The following is a 15,729-nucleotide window of genomic DNA, read 5'->3' as shown; positions in this document are numbered from 1 at the left end:
GCAATTGTTATTGGGCCCGATTCTCCCCTCTTAATGCTCTGGCTGCAGGATAGGGCATGTCTGAGCGCAGGGGATCCATCCTTTGGGACCCCCCACCTTCTCCAGAACTGGTACAGACTTTCCTGCTGACACTCTGGCCCACATGATAGGGAATAATTGTGTGACCCCACCTCTAGGACCCCCCTAAATTTCCTGAAACAGTGGAACAGGCCTGACCCCCCCCCCCCCCCCCGAAATGCTCCAGACCCCACGTTCCAAGACATACTTGTCTTAGCAGTGACGGGCCGCTCAGTCGATCACCAATATCGGGGACATCGCTGCAGCTGTTGATTAGCTGTGCTGTCCGTCACTACCGAGGCAAGTATATCTTGGAAGCTGGGGGCCAATCTAGATATCGCAGGGGGGGGGGGTCACATAAATCTGACTGCCAGCAATCCTGGGAGATCCTGTGGATAGGGAATATGTTCTTAATAACTCGATAACCCCTTTAAAGCTTTGTTCAAGTCAACTTTGAGGTATCAGAACACTTGGAAAGCAATAAGACATCTACAAGACTAAATAAATCTGCTGCTGATTTATTACTTACGATTGATTATATTGATGTTTAATGGTCTATTCACACGTACAGTATCCTGTGCAGATTTGATGCGCAGGATTTTCTGCTGCAGATTTCAATGTAAATTGCGCAAATCTGCGCAGAACACTTTACGTGTGAATAGACCCTAAGGGAGTGTTTCGGAGGGAAAATGTTGGTGTAAGAACGTGTAATACTCTGTATGTGTAATACTTGTTCTCCAGAGTATTAGACAAAGTCTGGTGTAGGGATGTCAGCACTGGGTTGCGTTAATCTGCAGTGCTGCGCTGTACATGGTGCAGTTTATTGTATTTGTGATACATTTCAGTCTTGAGTTTGTTTCTCTGATCTTCATAATTTCAAACTTATCTGTTCCATTTTCCATAGCATTTGACAATTGCTAGAAATTTTATCCAATATGTTCCATGAAGGCAAGTTTATACTAGGGGTATATGGCAACTTTAGTGCTTACAGCAGTGTTTCCCAACCAGGGTGCCTACAGCTGTGGCCAAACCACAACTCCCAGCATGAAAAGCTGTCCGGGCATGCTGGGCGTTGTAGTTTGGCCACAGCTGGAGGCACCCTGGTTGGGAAACACTGGCTTTACAGTCTTGCCAGCACGGTGGTTTGTCCTAACCATGTCCCTAGACTGCTGCCATCTGTTGTTATGGCCACTTTCCAAAGACTTAGAACACTAATAAAGCTTTATCTTGTTAGGACTATTGGCTTTTCACTGATAGATGTGATGCTGTGGGCTCTGATGGACTTAATCTCATGCATTATAAGAAGATTTATAATAGAATGGAGCCCATATGGACAAAGATCTAGATCAGTGTTTCCCAACCAGGGTGCCTCCAGCTGTGGCCAAACTACAACTCCCAGCATGCCCAGACAGCCAAAGGCTGTCCAGGCATGCTGGGAGTTGTAGTTTGGCCACAGCTGGAGGCACCCTGGTTGGGAAACACTGATCTAGAGACTGTGGGAACATGTACAATAAACTTTTAATTTCTTCTTCTCTCAGGGCACAGTGATTATCATTGCAAACCATGGTGACCGGATTGACATCCCCCCTGGAGCCGTTTTAGAAAACAAAATAGTGTCTGGAAACCTGCGGATCCTGGATCACTGAGGCCGTCTATGTACATACTTTTTACGTATGATGTACAGTATATAATTACACAGACGGCTGGTTACTAGCTGATCTGAACTCTGTGGTCTCCACTGTCAGTATTGTAGTTGTCTGTGCTCTCTATAGTCCCTATTTAAGAAGAAAGCCCAATCTATATTTAGAAGCAATAAATAAAATATTTAGTAGTGTAATAAAAGATATACCCTGGTAATGTGCAATACCGTCCTGAATTGGGAACAATTAAAGGACAAATCTAACCTTGTGTCTGATTTTCTTTCTTGGAGTTTGTTGCCATCAGAACCAAAACAACATAAAAATGTCCGGGAAACCATTTGCTGACACTAAAGTGTGATGTTATAAGGAATGTCGCTTATGATTTGTCTTTGTTTGTACCCCATAATTGTAAGCGCTGCGGAATCTCTAGGCGCTATATAAATAAAATGATTAATATTATTATGAGACATTTTAGAAGTTGAGACATTTTTCTGCATACTTCACAGGAGTGAGACAATTCTATGCTTGAGCGAAATGGTTAAATGGGTTGTCCCAGCACAATAATTTTTTATATATTTATATATATTTATATATATATATATTTATATATATTTATATATCTCCAAAGAATCTCCTGTTGAGATATATATATATATATATATATATATATATATATATATATATGTATATATATGTATGTATATATAATATTTATATTACAGACCAAAAGTTTGGACGCAGAGTTTTCTTTATCTTCATGACTATGAAAATTGTAGATTCACGTTGAAGGCATCAAAACTATGAATTAACACATGTGGAATTATAGACATAACAAAAAAGTGTGAAACAACTGAAAATATGTCATATTCTAGGTTCTTCAAAGTAGCCACCTTTTGCTTTCATTACTGCTTTGCACACTCTTGGCATTCTCTTGTTGAGATTCAAGAGGTAGTCACCTGAAATGGTTTTCACTTCACAGGTGTGCTGGTGTGGAGGAGGAGGTGTGATGGGGTGGGGGTGCTTTGCTGGTGACACTGTTGGGGATTTATTCAAAATTGAAGGCATACTGAACCAGCATGGCTACCACAGCATCTTGCAGCGGCATGCTATTCCATCCGGTTTGTGTTTAGTTCGACCATCATTTATTTTTCAACAGGACGATGACCCCAAACACACCTCCAGGCTGTGTAAGGGCTATTTGACCAAGAAGGAGAGTGATGGGGTGCGGCGCCAGATGACCTGGCCTCCACAGTCACCGGACCTGAACCCAATCGAGATGGTTTGGGGTGAGCTGGACCGCAGAGTGAAGGCAAAAAGGGCCAACAAGGGCTAAGCCTCTCTGGGAACTTCTTCAAGACTGTTAGAAGACCATTTCAGGTGACTACCTCTTGAATCTCAACAAGAGAATGCCAAGAGTGCGCAAAGCAGTAATCAAAGCAAAAGGTGGCTAGAACCTAGAATATGACATATTTTCACACTTTTTTGTTATGTATTTAATTCCGCATGTGTTAATTCATAGTTTTGATGCCTTCAGTGTGAATCTACAATTTTCATAGTCATGAAAATAAAGAAAACTCTAAATGAGGTGTGTCCAAACTTTTGTTCTGTACTATATAGAGATAGAGATGATATTTTACAACCCTTACGCACACTTGAAGGGGGTTGGCTTTGCCACATGGGCTGGCCCTATATTGCAACTGCTGCATGTAGGGGAAACCATGCAGTGGCCAATGGCGTAAATATGTAAATTGACCACAGATCTAACGCGATTGTGACTGCACATGGTGCATTACCCAGCCCTAGTCAAGGGTGGAACAGTCCATACAGGATGCATCTGCCATGAGGTGAGATGAGTGACTTGCCTCAGGCATCAATTTGCTGGGTGCCAGGGCCTGCAATGCTGCAGCTGCACCACTTACATATGACATTTTAACTGTCTCATTTACACTGCCCGAGTGTCTCTTCCTTTGGGACACAGGGCACACAATGAGTGAGGTCATTGATCAACATGTATCTTAAAGGAAAAGACACTCCTGGACTCTAGTAGCTGCAGGTTCGAGGAAAACTATCTACTGGAGGGGGACATAGGCGAAATGATCTACTGACGGCACCTACATAATTGAGGAAAATAGCTTCTGGTGGATACCAGCATACCGGTGATGCCAAAGAGACATCTGCACAGGATGGCTCATAACTTAAAGGGGTACTCCAGTGGAAAACAATTTATTTGAAATCAACTGGTGCCAGAAAGTTACAGATTTGTAAATTACTTGTATTTAAAAAAATCTTATTCCTTCCAGTACTTATCAGCTGCTGTATGCTACAGAGGACGTTCTTTTCTTTTTGAGTTTTTCTGTCTGTCCACAGTGCTCTTTGCTGACACCTCTGGCTGTGTCAGCAACTGTCCAGAGCGTGAGCAAATCCTCTTAAACCTCTCTTGCTCTGGACAGCTCCTGACATGGACAGAGGTGTCAGCAGAGAACACTGTGGACAGACAGAATGGAAATTCTCTGTAGTAAACAGCAGCTGATAAGTACTGGGAGGATTAATATTTTTTAATAGAAGTAATTTACAGGGCCCACCTCTTAATATTTGTTATACATTGAAAAACTTGTCTAGGATATAAAATTGCAATAAAATGTGTTTGCTTGCTGGTTGTAGATAGCAAACTAAACATTGGAAACGGAGCCCAATTCAAGTTCTCTAACATAGCATTAAAATAAACTATTCTCTTTTTATACGTCCTAAAGTTGTAGCCTTCTCATTTATTTTAGGTGGCATAAACAGAATTAGGAAAAGACTTGAAATACTGCAGACCCTTACTTTCTCCCTGCAGTATCAGATAGAGATAAAATAACGTGTGGTGGCCAAACACAAGACAACAAGCGGCCTGTGACTCTGTAGAGATGGTGAGTCTAATATAATCTCACTTTTTATAGGGAGGTCATAGCTCTACATGACAGACGAGAACAGTGTTACAGCTTCCTGTTAATTAGGAAGATGGAGAGATCTGCGGCACTAACATCTTAGTCCTGAAAGGAAAAGATCAACAACGGTTCTGTATAAAAGGATCGACGAGGACTGTTTAGGTTCTGTAGAAGGATCCAAGAGGACTGTTTAGGTTCTGTAGAAGGATCCAAGAGGACTGTTTAGGTTCTGTATAAAAGGATCCAAGAGGACTGTTTAGGTTCTGTATAAAAGGATCCAAGAGGACTGTTTAGGTTCTGTATAAAAGGATCTAAGAGGACTGTTTAAGTTCTGGATAAGGATCCAAGAGGACTGTTTAAAGGGGTACTACGGTGGAAAAACTATTTTTTTTTCCCCTTTTTTTTTTTTTTTTGTCATCTGGTGCCAGAAAGTTAAACATATTTGTAAATTACTTCTATTAAAAAAATCTTAATCCTTCCAGTATTTATTAGCTGCTGAATGCTAAAGAGGAAATTCCTTTCTTTTTGGAACACTGATGACCTCACGAGCACAGTGCTCTCTGCTGACATCTCTGTCCATTTTAGCAACCATGCATAGCAGATGTATGCTAAGGGCAGCATGGTGGCTCAGTGGTTAGCACTGCTGCCTTGTAGTGCTGGAGCCTTGGGTTCAAATCCCACTAAGGACAACAATAAATAAATAAAGACTTATTATTCTAATAACATCAGCAGAGAGCAGTGTGTTCATGATGTCATCAGAGAGCATTCCAAAAAGAAAAGAATTTCCTCTGTAGTATTCAGCAGCTAATAAATACAGGAAGGATTAAGATTTTTATAATAGAAGTAATTTACAAATATGTTTAACTTTCTGGCACCAGTTGATTTAAAAAAAGAAAAAAAAAATAGTTTTTCCACCGGAGTACCCCTTTAAGTTCTGTATAAGGATCTAAGAGGACTGTTTAGGTTCTGTGTAGGGATTTTAAGAGGACTGTATAGGGATCAATGAAGACTGTTTAGGTTCTGTATAAGGATATAAGAGGGCTGTTTAGGTTCTGTATAAGGATATAAGAGGGCTGTTTAGGTTCTGTATAAGGATATAAGAGGGCTGTTTATGTTCTGTATAAGGATCCAAGAGGATTGTTTAGGTTAAGGATATAAGAGGGCTGTTTAGGTTCTGTATAAGGATATAAGAGGGCTGTTTATGTTCTGTATAAGAATCCAAGAGGACTGTTTATGTTCTGTATAAGGATCCAAGAGGACTGTTTATGTTCTGTATAAGGATCCAAGAGGATTGTTTAGGTTAAGGATATAAGAGGGCTGTTTAGGTTCTGTATAAGGATATAAGAGGGCTGTTTAGGTTCTGTATAAGGATATAAGAGGGCTGTTTAGGTTCTGTATAAGGATATAAGAGGGCTGTTTAGGTTCTGTATAAGGATCCAAGAGGATTGTTTAGGTTAAGGATATAAGAGGGCTGTTTAGGTTCTGTGTAGGAATTTTAAGAGGACTGTATAGGGATCAATGAAGACTGTTTAGGTTCTGTATAAGGATATAAGAGGGCTGTTTAGGTTCTGTATAAGGATATAAGAGGGCTGTTTAGGTTCTGTATAAGGATATAAGAGGGCTGTTTATGTTCTGTATAAGAATCCAAGAGGACTGTTTATGTTCTGTATAAGGATCCAAGAGGACTGTTTAGGTTAAGGATATAAGAGGGCTGTTTAGGTTCTGTATAAGGATATAAGAGGGCTGTTTATGTTCTGTATAAGGATCCAAGAGGATTGTTTAGGTTAAGGATATAAGAGGGCTGTTTAGGTTCTGTATAAGGATATAAGAGGGCTGTTTAGGTTCTGTATAAGGATCCAAGAGGACTGTTTAGGTTAAGGATATAAGAGGGCTGTTTAGGTTCTGTATAAGGATCTAAGAGGACTGTTTAGTTTCTTTTATAAGGATATAAGAGGACTGTTTAGGTTCTGTATAAGGATATGAGGACTGTTTTTAGGTTCTGTATAAGGATATGAGGACTGTTTAGGTTCTGTATAAGGATCCAAGAGGACTTATCTTATGAAATCTTATCTAAGTAGTATACTGCACCCTTCACGCAGTCTGGGTTTATTCCTCTTGTTTACTGCTTCTCAACCAGGGTGCCTTCAGCTGTGACAAAACTACAACTCCCACCATGCATGGACAGCCTTTTAAGGCATCTCAGCTGGTATACAGTAGTCATGAAATGCAATTAAATAAAATCATGGTGTAAAGGGTACGCCGGTGGAAATTTTATTTTTTTTCATATCAACTGGTTCTGGTTCTAGTTAAATAGATTTTTAAATTACTTCTATAAAAAAAAAATCTTAATCCTTCCAGTACTTATCAGCTGCTGTATACTACAGATGAAGTTGTGTAGTTCTTTTCAGTCTGAGAGAGGTGTCTACAGAGAGCACTGTGGTCAATGTCAGGAACTGTCCAGAGCAGGATAGGTTTGCTAATGGGATTTGCTTCTACTCTGGACAGTTCCTAAAATGGACAGAGGTGTCAGCAGAGAGCACTGTGGTCAGACTGAAAAGAACTACACAACTTCCTCTGGAGCATACAGCAGCTAATACGTACTGAAAGAATTAAGATTTTTATTAATTTTTTATAGAAGTCATTTACAAATCTGTTTAACTTTCTGGAACCAGTTGATATGAATTTTTCCCCCCTTTTAAGGCTAGCTTCACACTACAAAATTTCCCAGTGTAAATGCACTTAGAAAATACACTTGGAGATTCTATTGCAGCAAATTCCTATTGGTGACTATGGCATTTCAACAGCCGAAATTTTGATCATTGATGATTTTGGCAAAATACAGTCTATGAGGGCGCATTTGGAATCTCTGCCCGGAGTGAACCTTGCCAAAGGATTTAAAAAAAAAAAAAAAACATTGGGGTTGGGATGGCCATTTCAGAACATTGGGGGACATTTACCATTGAATTTACACCACCTTTTGTTTTTTAAATTGTTTTTATTGAAGTTTTTCAAGTAATAACAGGGGGGATACAAGCATGTAAAGCATAGATATTAGGCAATACAAAGCAGATTCAGGTCCTGTTTTAGTCATGAGGTTACATCTGGTGGTAGTATCCCAAAAAAGAGAGAGGATTACATTATAACAATGTGTAACATCACAGTGCTGAGCTTACAGCATACGTCCTAAAGGCAAAGCCAGTGTCAAAGTTGTCATTTCTCCTGTTTGGAGGTAAAAGCGATGTAAAAAGTTGTTCAGTTGAAAAATCGATAACAAAATGTGAATGGATAGAAGTGGAGGTGAGCGAGAGAAGATAATGTGAGTGTGAGTAGGTACCTAACAAGAGTGGGTAGCAAGAAAAGGGTTTATATATCTTTACAGTACTCTGATTGTATCCAACATTGCCAACGGTTTTGAAAAAAATTGGTAACGTCCAGCTCCCAGTGCCATCATTTTTTTTTTAAAGAGTAGGTCGTGTTGATCTTGGCTATTAGGTGGTCTGAAGTAGGGACATCGGTGGCACACTATCCAATAAAGGTCTCTCAGGTGCTGTGGGAGTGTGAGCAGGTGGATGAATAGTAAAACAGAATTCGGTAACCAGGGGAGGTCGCAACCCAATAGGTCATGCAGTAAGGTTTGGCAGGAAGTCCAGAAGGGTCTAATCATCTGATACATCCATAAGATAGGATTAAGGGAGCCACATGAGCCACAGCCTCGCCAACAGAGGTGAGAGGTGCCCGTGTATATGACCGACAATTTATCTGGAGTGTAATACCAGCGCAGCATAGTATTAAATGCTGATTCTATGTGGGAGGGGCATTGAAAAGAGGCGTGCACAGTCTTAAATGCCCATTGCCAATCCTCCGTGAAAAATTCTAGACCCAACTCTCTTTCCCAATGTCTCAACGGATAAGACTTAGTGAAGGAATTAGACCTCAATAGATGATTATACCGAGGTTTTAGGCCTTTAATTGGAAAAACTAACAGTCGTATGACTGAGTAGTTCAAAGGGTCATTTGATAAGTGTAATTCGTGCAGGGAATGACGGATCTGCAAGTATTTGTAAAAGTCTGTGGAACAGAGGTGGTAAGTGCTACATATCGTTTGGAATGTATTCAGGGTATGGTCGGAGTATAGATCTTTGAGGTATGTAATGCCCTGTGAGATCCAAAATCTTACATGAAGGTCAGGTATTGTAGCATGCAAGAAGGACTGCGGGAGATCTTCACTAAGAGCAATACACGAAGGTAGTGTGTTTTTTGAGACTTTACACCACTTTAATGTTCTAAATGTCACTGCAAATTTTGCATAACGGCATTTTTAGTGCAATTTTTTTCCCGATCTTTTCTGTAGAACATCTTTCAAAGTTGTCTACAGTTTGGTGCACCGTACACCACTTTTTGCAGTGGAGCTGTATTTACCTCTTAATAGGGCACATACAAAGGTGTCAGATGCCAGAGCACAAAGCTTAAACCTAGCTTTGCAGCTCACTGGTTTTTATAACTGCACAATTTATCAAGTCTGTGCACCTTTTGGTAAATTTGGAAAAACTGTGTAAAGAAATATACCAAGCAAGTGGGTAAATTTTATACTTCCTCACACCAACATTGAGTAGATTATAAGCAGTATTTTGGGTCATTGTCCAGCCCCGGTGTAATTTCCACTCTCCACTATTCTCAAGTATCTTCTGAATGGAATCTATGCGACCCTCAACTTTAAGGCTATGTTCACACATCTGGAATATCCGCATGAAAAAATCATAGAAGGCTATGCATTCTGTGTGGAGTCGGCAGAAAGAAAAGGTTCATTCTTTTTGCGGACACAGAAAAGGAAACATCTGGTGTGGAAATTCCGTCATGTGCACAGCACGCAGCAGTATCCTATTGAATACAATGGGATTCTGCTGCTCCAGAATCTCAGTTGGAATTCCAATGTGAAATTCCGGACTTGTAAATATGGCCTAAAAAGTCTACCAGGACTAGCAAAGGCCCAACAGCATGATGGAACCTCCACCCAATTTAACTGTGGGTACAAGTGTTTATCTTGGAACGCTGTGTTCTTTTGACGCCATGCATACTGCTCAAAATTGTGCACTTATTATGACCAAATAACTCAAATAACATTTTCTGTTCATCCAATAAACCTCATTTCACTTCAATTACTGCGTCTTTTAGATATTTGATTGCTCAAAATAAACTAGCTGATCCAAACACCCAATTATTTCAAAAATAAAAAAATAATAGAAATTGTCAGGGGTGCCTAAAATTATGCATACAACTGTATATTAGAATACTTCATTTCTCCTTTAATCACATAAAAAATAAACCTAATTGGTACTGCCGTGTTTAGAGTTATGTAGGTTATGTATGCCACCCGGTTTTGCAGGTCATTATGGTGACAAAAAGGTTCACAGTAAAAGGGATAACGTCCAGCAAAAGAAAAAAAAAAGTCCCTCCTACTAAAAAAAAAAAAGTTATATTTCTTTTGTATTCCATGTTATTTAGAGATGAGCGAACTTACCGTAAATTCGATTTGTCACGAACTTCTCGGCTCGGCAGTTGATGACTTTTCCTGCATAAATTAGTTCAGCTTTCAGGTGCTCCCGTGGGCTGGAAAAGGTGGATACAGTCCTAGGAGACTCTTTCCTAGGAATGTATCCACCTTTTCCAGCCCACGGGAGCACCTGAAGGCTGAACTAATTTACGCAGGAAAAGTTATCAACTGCCGAGCCGAGAAGTTCGTGACGAATCGAATTTACTGTAAGTTCGCTCATCTCTAATGTTATTATTCAGATCTTCAGGACAAGTATGTAATGGCAAAAGCTAAGAATGTTCCGCAGAATCCATCTGCAGAGGTGTGCAACTACAATTGGGGCCACATGTTACACTAAAAAGGTGTGGAAATTCCATATTCCTTCTGCAGTTTCCATAGTTATTGTCTGGGTGTGTTTACAGATTCAGTTATTTTTAATATTTCTCCATTACGTCATGAATCTGACATCTGTGACATTAGGTGTGGTGCAGCATATTCAGAAAACTGCAATCTGGCAACAATTACTCCTGAAAATGATAAAAGAGGTAAAAGGGAGTAATAAGACACTAAAAACAGCGTTTCCCAACCAGGGTGCTCCAGCTGTTGCAAAACTACAACTCCCAGCCAGCTGGGAATTGTAGTTTTGCAACAGCTGGTGAAACCCTGGTTGGGACACGCTGTACTAAATTGGAGATTTTCCTAGTCCTAATGATGGAAAATGGATTTCATCAAGGTCCGGAGACTTCACATTATGCATGCACTCTTTCTTTTTACTGGATAGCAGCAATCATATAATTAATAAATTACAGAAAAAATAAACTTGAAATAGCATATACAAACATGCTATAACTGTAAGCACCAATCAGAGTATAGCACAGGTTATATAAGGTGTGACACTCCAGTCAACTTCCTCTTTCTTTGATGGTGAGAGGATAAAACAAGAATTATAAGTCCCATGTAAAATTGGTAAACATGAAAGCCAAAAGTCTAATAAAACAGGAAAGAAGGACGTGGATCAGCTTGTGAAGAAGGATTCTTCTCAAAGCTGTATTGCAGAAGTATCCAAATGAAGAAAGTCGATGAGAAGACAAAAATGTCAGCCATGGAATCTCAGTATGCTAGAAACAAAAATATACAAGTAACATAAGTTAAAGGGAAGGGACAATGGGAGGGATAATGTTTGTCTCCTGTCCTTAAAAAAATCCATATTTTCTGTCATTAGGACTAGAAAAATCTCCAATTTTATTACAGAACGGAGACTTCACGTTATGCAAGTTTAAAGCTTAAAGTAAGCATAAACCATACAGATATAAAATAGAGAAACACAAAAGTACTATAAAATAGACATAGAAACATGACATCAGGTTTAAAATGTTCTAAAAGTTGATTCAGAAACCAGTTTGCAGCCTTCAGAATGTCTGAGAGAGAAGCTCCGGACTGGAATCATTTAGTAGACATGGCACCTCTCGTAGAATGAGCGCTAAAAGAAGATTTCAATGCCAGCCAAAGCCATGGATTGTTTGACCCATCAAGCCAGAGTGGCGGAAGAAACAGGTAAGTGAGGTTTACACTAGGAAATAAGAAGTTGGGAAGAAGAAAGTCTTCTAAGAGAAGAAATTCTGGATTCATAGGATCTCAAACAATGTACCACACATAATTATGAGTGGTGAGGAAACGAGGGGCAAAAAAATTGAAGATAAATTAGCTTAAGTACTTCTGCAAACAGAAAATGTAACTTCATTAGGGAGATCTTGTCCATAGGAAATATCCAAGGCCTTAACGTCAGAAATTCTCTTAATAGGGATTAAACATAGAAGAGAAGTCAATTTAAAGGATAAAAAGTTCCCAAGAAGAAAAAAGATTAAAGAGAAGATTGACATCCCAGGTAGAATGATATTTGGATAAAGGAGGGTGTCTAAATCTGATACATTTTAAAAGTTTGCAAACCAATGGATGTTTGCCAACAGGAACAGAATCAATGAGAGAATGAGAAAAGGAAATAGCGGATCGATATAGATTGATAGTGCAGTATGCTTTTCTTTCATCAAAAGAGGAAGACAAGAAGTTTAAAATAGGAGCTAAAGGTGCATGAATGGGATCCAGATCCCGTTGTGAGCACCAATGAAACCATAATTCTCAGGCTGCTCTATAAGCCTTTTTGGTACCTGGAGATTCTCCAAGCCATAAGATTCAATTGGTTGGAAAGAACAAGAGGGTGAGGATTCTCTGAAGGATCCACAAGAAGATGTGGATGAGAAGGAAGAAGTCTCAGAAAATCTGTTAACATCCCTAGAATTTGAGGGAACCAAGATTGCATTGGCCACCAAGGAGTTATCAAAATTAGGGAAGCCTTGTGGAAGAAGGTTTGAAGAAGAACTCTGGGGATCAGGGAGAATGGAGGGAATGCATAAAGAAATTCTCTGGGCCACGGTTGACGAAAGGCATCCACTCCAGAAGCTTCGTGATCTGGACGCCAACTGAAATATATTGGGAGTTGTTTGTTCAATCAAGATGCGAACAAGTCCAATGAAGAAGACCCCAGAGGGAATTGATGCGTAGAAAAATAGAAGAATTCAGTTTCCAATCAGCCACGATATTGGATAAACCTGGATCATATTCCTCTCCAGGCAGAAATGGCAAAGATTTTTTGTAATAGTGGTAAGTATTTTCGACTTGGTACCGCCCATTCGGTTGACATGTTGGACTGCTGAAATATTGTCCATGCATAGAAGGACGCAACAGTGAGATTGGTTTTTCATTAAACTCTTCAAAGTAAAAAATCCTGCGAGGAGTTCCAGGCAATTTATATGGAGATGAAATTCTGAGGTAGACCATTTTCCTCCTGTAGATTGAAGGTGACAACGGGTCCCCCAACCGGAGAGACTGGCATCGGACTCCACTATAAAATCCGGATTGGAACTGAAAATAGTTTTCCCGTTCCAATCCTGAATGTGTTGGAGCCAACAAATTAATTATTTCTGGCTTCTGGAGAACGAGGAATTACATCTGAATTAGGCTGGGTCCACGCTACGTTTTGTCCCATACGGGAGCGCATACGGCAGGGGGGAGCTAAAAGCTCGCGCTCCCGTATGTCACCGTATGCGCTCCCGTATGTCATTCATTTCAATGAGCCGACCGGAGTGAAACGTTCGGTCCGGTCGGCTCATTTTTGCGCCGTATGCGCTTTTACAACCGGACCTAAAACTGTGGTCAACCACGGTTTTAGGTCCGGTTGTAAAAGCGCATACGGCGCAAAAATGAGGCGACCGGACCGAACGTTTCACTCCGGTCGGCTCATTGAAATGAATGACATACGGGAGCGCATACGGTAACATACGGGAGCGCGAGCTTTTAGCTCCCCCCTGCCGTATGCGCTCCCGTATGGGACAAAACGTAGTGTGGACCCAGCCTAAGCCAGGCCTTCTCTTAAATGTCAGATTTTTAGTCTTTGGAGAGCTCTGTAATGTAGGGGTGCCGAAATATAGCCTGAATGGATGCTGAAAGCAGACCTACTATCAGCTATGATCCGTAAAGAAGTTAGATTTTTGTTCAGGGTGGTTCGAATTTCTTTTTTGATAAGTTTCAATTTCTTGGGGGGAAGTCTCAAAAGAGTCGATTTGGTATCTATCATGAAACCTAGAAATTATAGATGTCTGGACGGGGAAACGAGAAGCCATGATAAGGATGTCGTCCAGATAAATGATTAGACGAACACCCTGAGAACTAAGAGCTGCAACCACCGGCTTCAATAGTTTGGTGAAGCACTAAGGAGCTGAAGAAAGACCGAATGGGAGGCAGGTGAATTGTTTTTTCCAGAGGAAGTGGAGATAAGGTTGGGAAGAAGGGTGAATTGGAACAGTGAGATAGGCGTCTTTGAGGTCTATTTTCACTAACCAATCCCCTTGTAATAGAATATCCCTCAAAAGATGAATGCCCTCCATTTTGAAGTGGCGGTGTGTTACAAAATCGTTCAACAGTCTTAAATTTATTACTGGTCTGTGACCGCCAACTTTTTTCTTTACTAGAAAAATATTGCTTAGAAACCGTTGAGAATGGAGGGGAACAGATATAATTGCATTTTTTTAGATGAGTTCCTCTATTTCCAGATCTATCAATTGTTGGTCTGGAAGGGAAAAATGGATAGGATGAGGAAGGTGGTGTTGTGTTGGAGGGTAAATAAAATATATTTGATACCCTGATATGGTGTTCAGAACCCAAGAGTCTGTTGTCAGCATGTTCCAATTTTGGAAAAAATATTGGATTCTCCCTCCTAATGGAATGAGTGAGGGTATGTTACATACCTGAGGGTCTTGATCTTGAAAACCTGCATCTTCCTCTGGACCTCCACAGTTTACCCCTATAGGGGAAGAAAGGTGTGGGTTGTGTGGGAGGAATGGGCATGGAGAAGCGGTCTGATTGGGTGGGGCCTCTTTGGGAAAATTTATTCTGGAAGGCACGGCTGGGAAAGCGGCCCCGTCCTCTCCCAGCCCTGCCAAAAACCTTAGGGGCAAAAACCTTTTTTAAAGATGCTTGGGCTTTATCCAAGCTGGAAAACAGGCCCACATATTTGGAAATTCCTTTAATAAAAGATTCTCCAAACAATAATCAGTAGATGTTGATTCTTGAGGGGCTAAGTGAGATAATTCATTGTCAAGTTTCATGAGGATTGTACAGCGCCTTTCTGAACAGACGGCTGAATTTACATTGCCAAATAAACATATGGCCCTTTGGGCCCATCCTTTCAGGAAGTCCACATCTATGTGAGTACTAGTTGAAGAAGCTATTTCTTCCATATCTAACATTTTTGGCAAGGGACCTAATAAGTCAAGAAATTTGTCTTGGAAGGTTCTAAAGGATCTATCCAATCCTTTTTTGGGGATTATCCCAGAATTTAATAGATATTTAATTAGAATTGGGTCTATATCGGTTGTAGCTGCAGCATGTAATGGAAGGGATGGTCTAGGGCACTTGGCCCTGAGTTTACTTCTAGCCGCCTTGTCAAGATTTCTTCTGATCCACAAATTAGTGAATATTAGTACCTGAGGTTGAGGGACCCATTCCCCAGATCTTGGATGACGTATTTGGGCCGGATCAAAAAATGGTACTCCATTGCCATCCAATATAACATCTTTAGAATATCATCATTAATGATCATGTCATCATTTTCATCAGAAAATTCTTGTTCTGAAATAGCATAGTCAGATTCGTCAGATGGAATACTGGAATATTCACTATCTGATTCTAAAAAGGAGTCAGATTTTACTCTTTTGGAGGATCTATTGGCCTGCGGAGGGTCCATGGTGTGATATTAAAACACCTGCAGATGGGCTACAATTTTTATTAGAGCCATGCACAAGGTCTTGACCTCTTTGACTTTTGACATATTTAGAGGAAGTAGGGTCGTTATTGTCCATGCAGTAGCATCATGAGGAGATTTTTGAGTATTGGTGTGAGACATGGCAAGAACCATTGAATGTGAAATTGACTCTTGTATAGAATTAATTGCCGAATGAACGGCTTCTTGAACAGACTCCTGAACCAAGATTTTTATTTGGTCACTATTCAAATGGTCAGG

At 40.3% G+C, this 15,729-nt stretch overlaps 1 protein-coding gene across 1 annotated transcript in view; it reads left to right on the top strand.

The window, feature by feature from the left end:
• The window catches only part of UGP2 (UDP-glucose pyrophosphorylase 2), a gene marked incomplete in the record, with an annotated part of 100,819 nt that extends 98,655 nt beyond the window's left edge, over positions 1–2,164 (top strand). Inside the window, 1 exon segment of the mRNA XM_056567987.1 lies at positions 1,596–2,164. Coding sequence (XP_056423962.1) covers positions 1,596–1,703 — 108 coding nt within the window.
• Positions 2,165–15,729: the final 13,565 nt, after the last annotated feature.

Source organism: Hyla sarda, chromosome 3 (assembly GCF_029499605.1).
Source record: "Hyla sarda isolate aHylSar1 chromosome 3, aHylSar1.hap1, whole genome shotgun sequence".
Lineage (NCBI taxonomy): Eukaryota > Metazoa > Chordata > Amphibia > Anura > Hylidae > Hyla > Hyla sarda.
The sequence above is the reverse complement of the archived record's forward strand: the minus strand, read 5'-3'. Positions and strand labels throughout refer to the sequence as shown.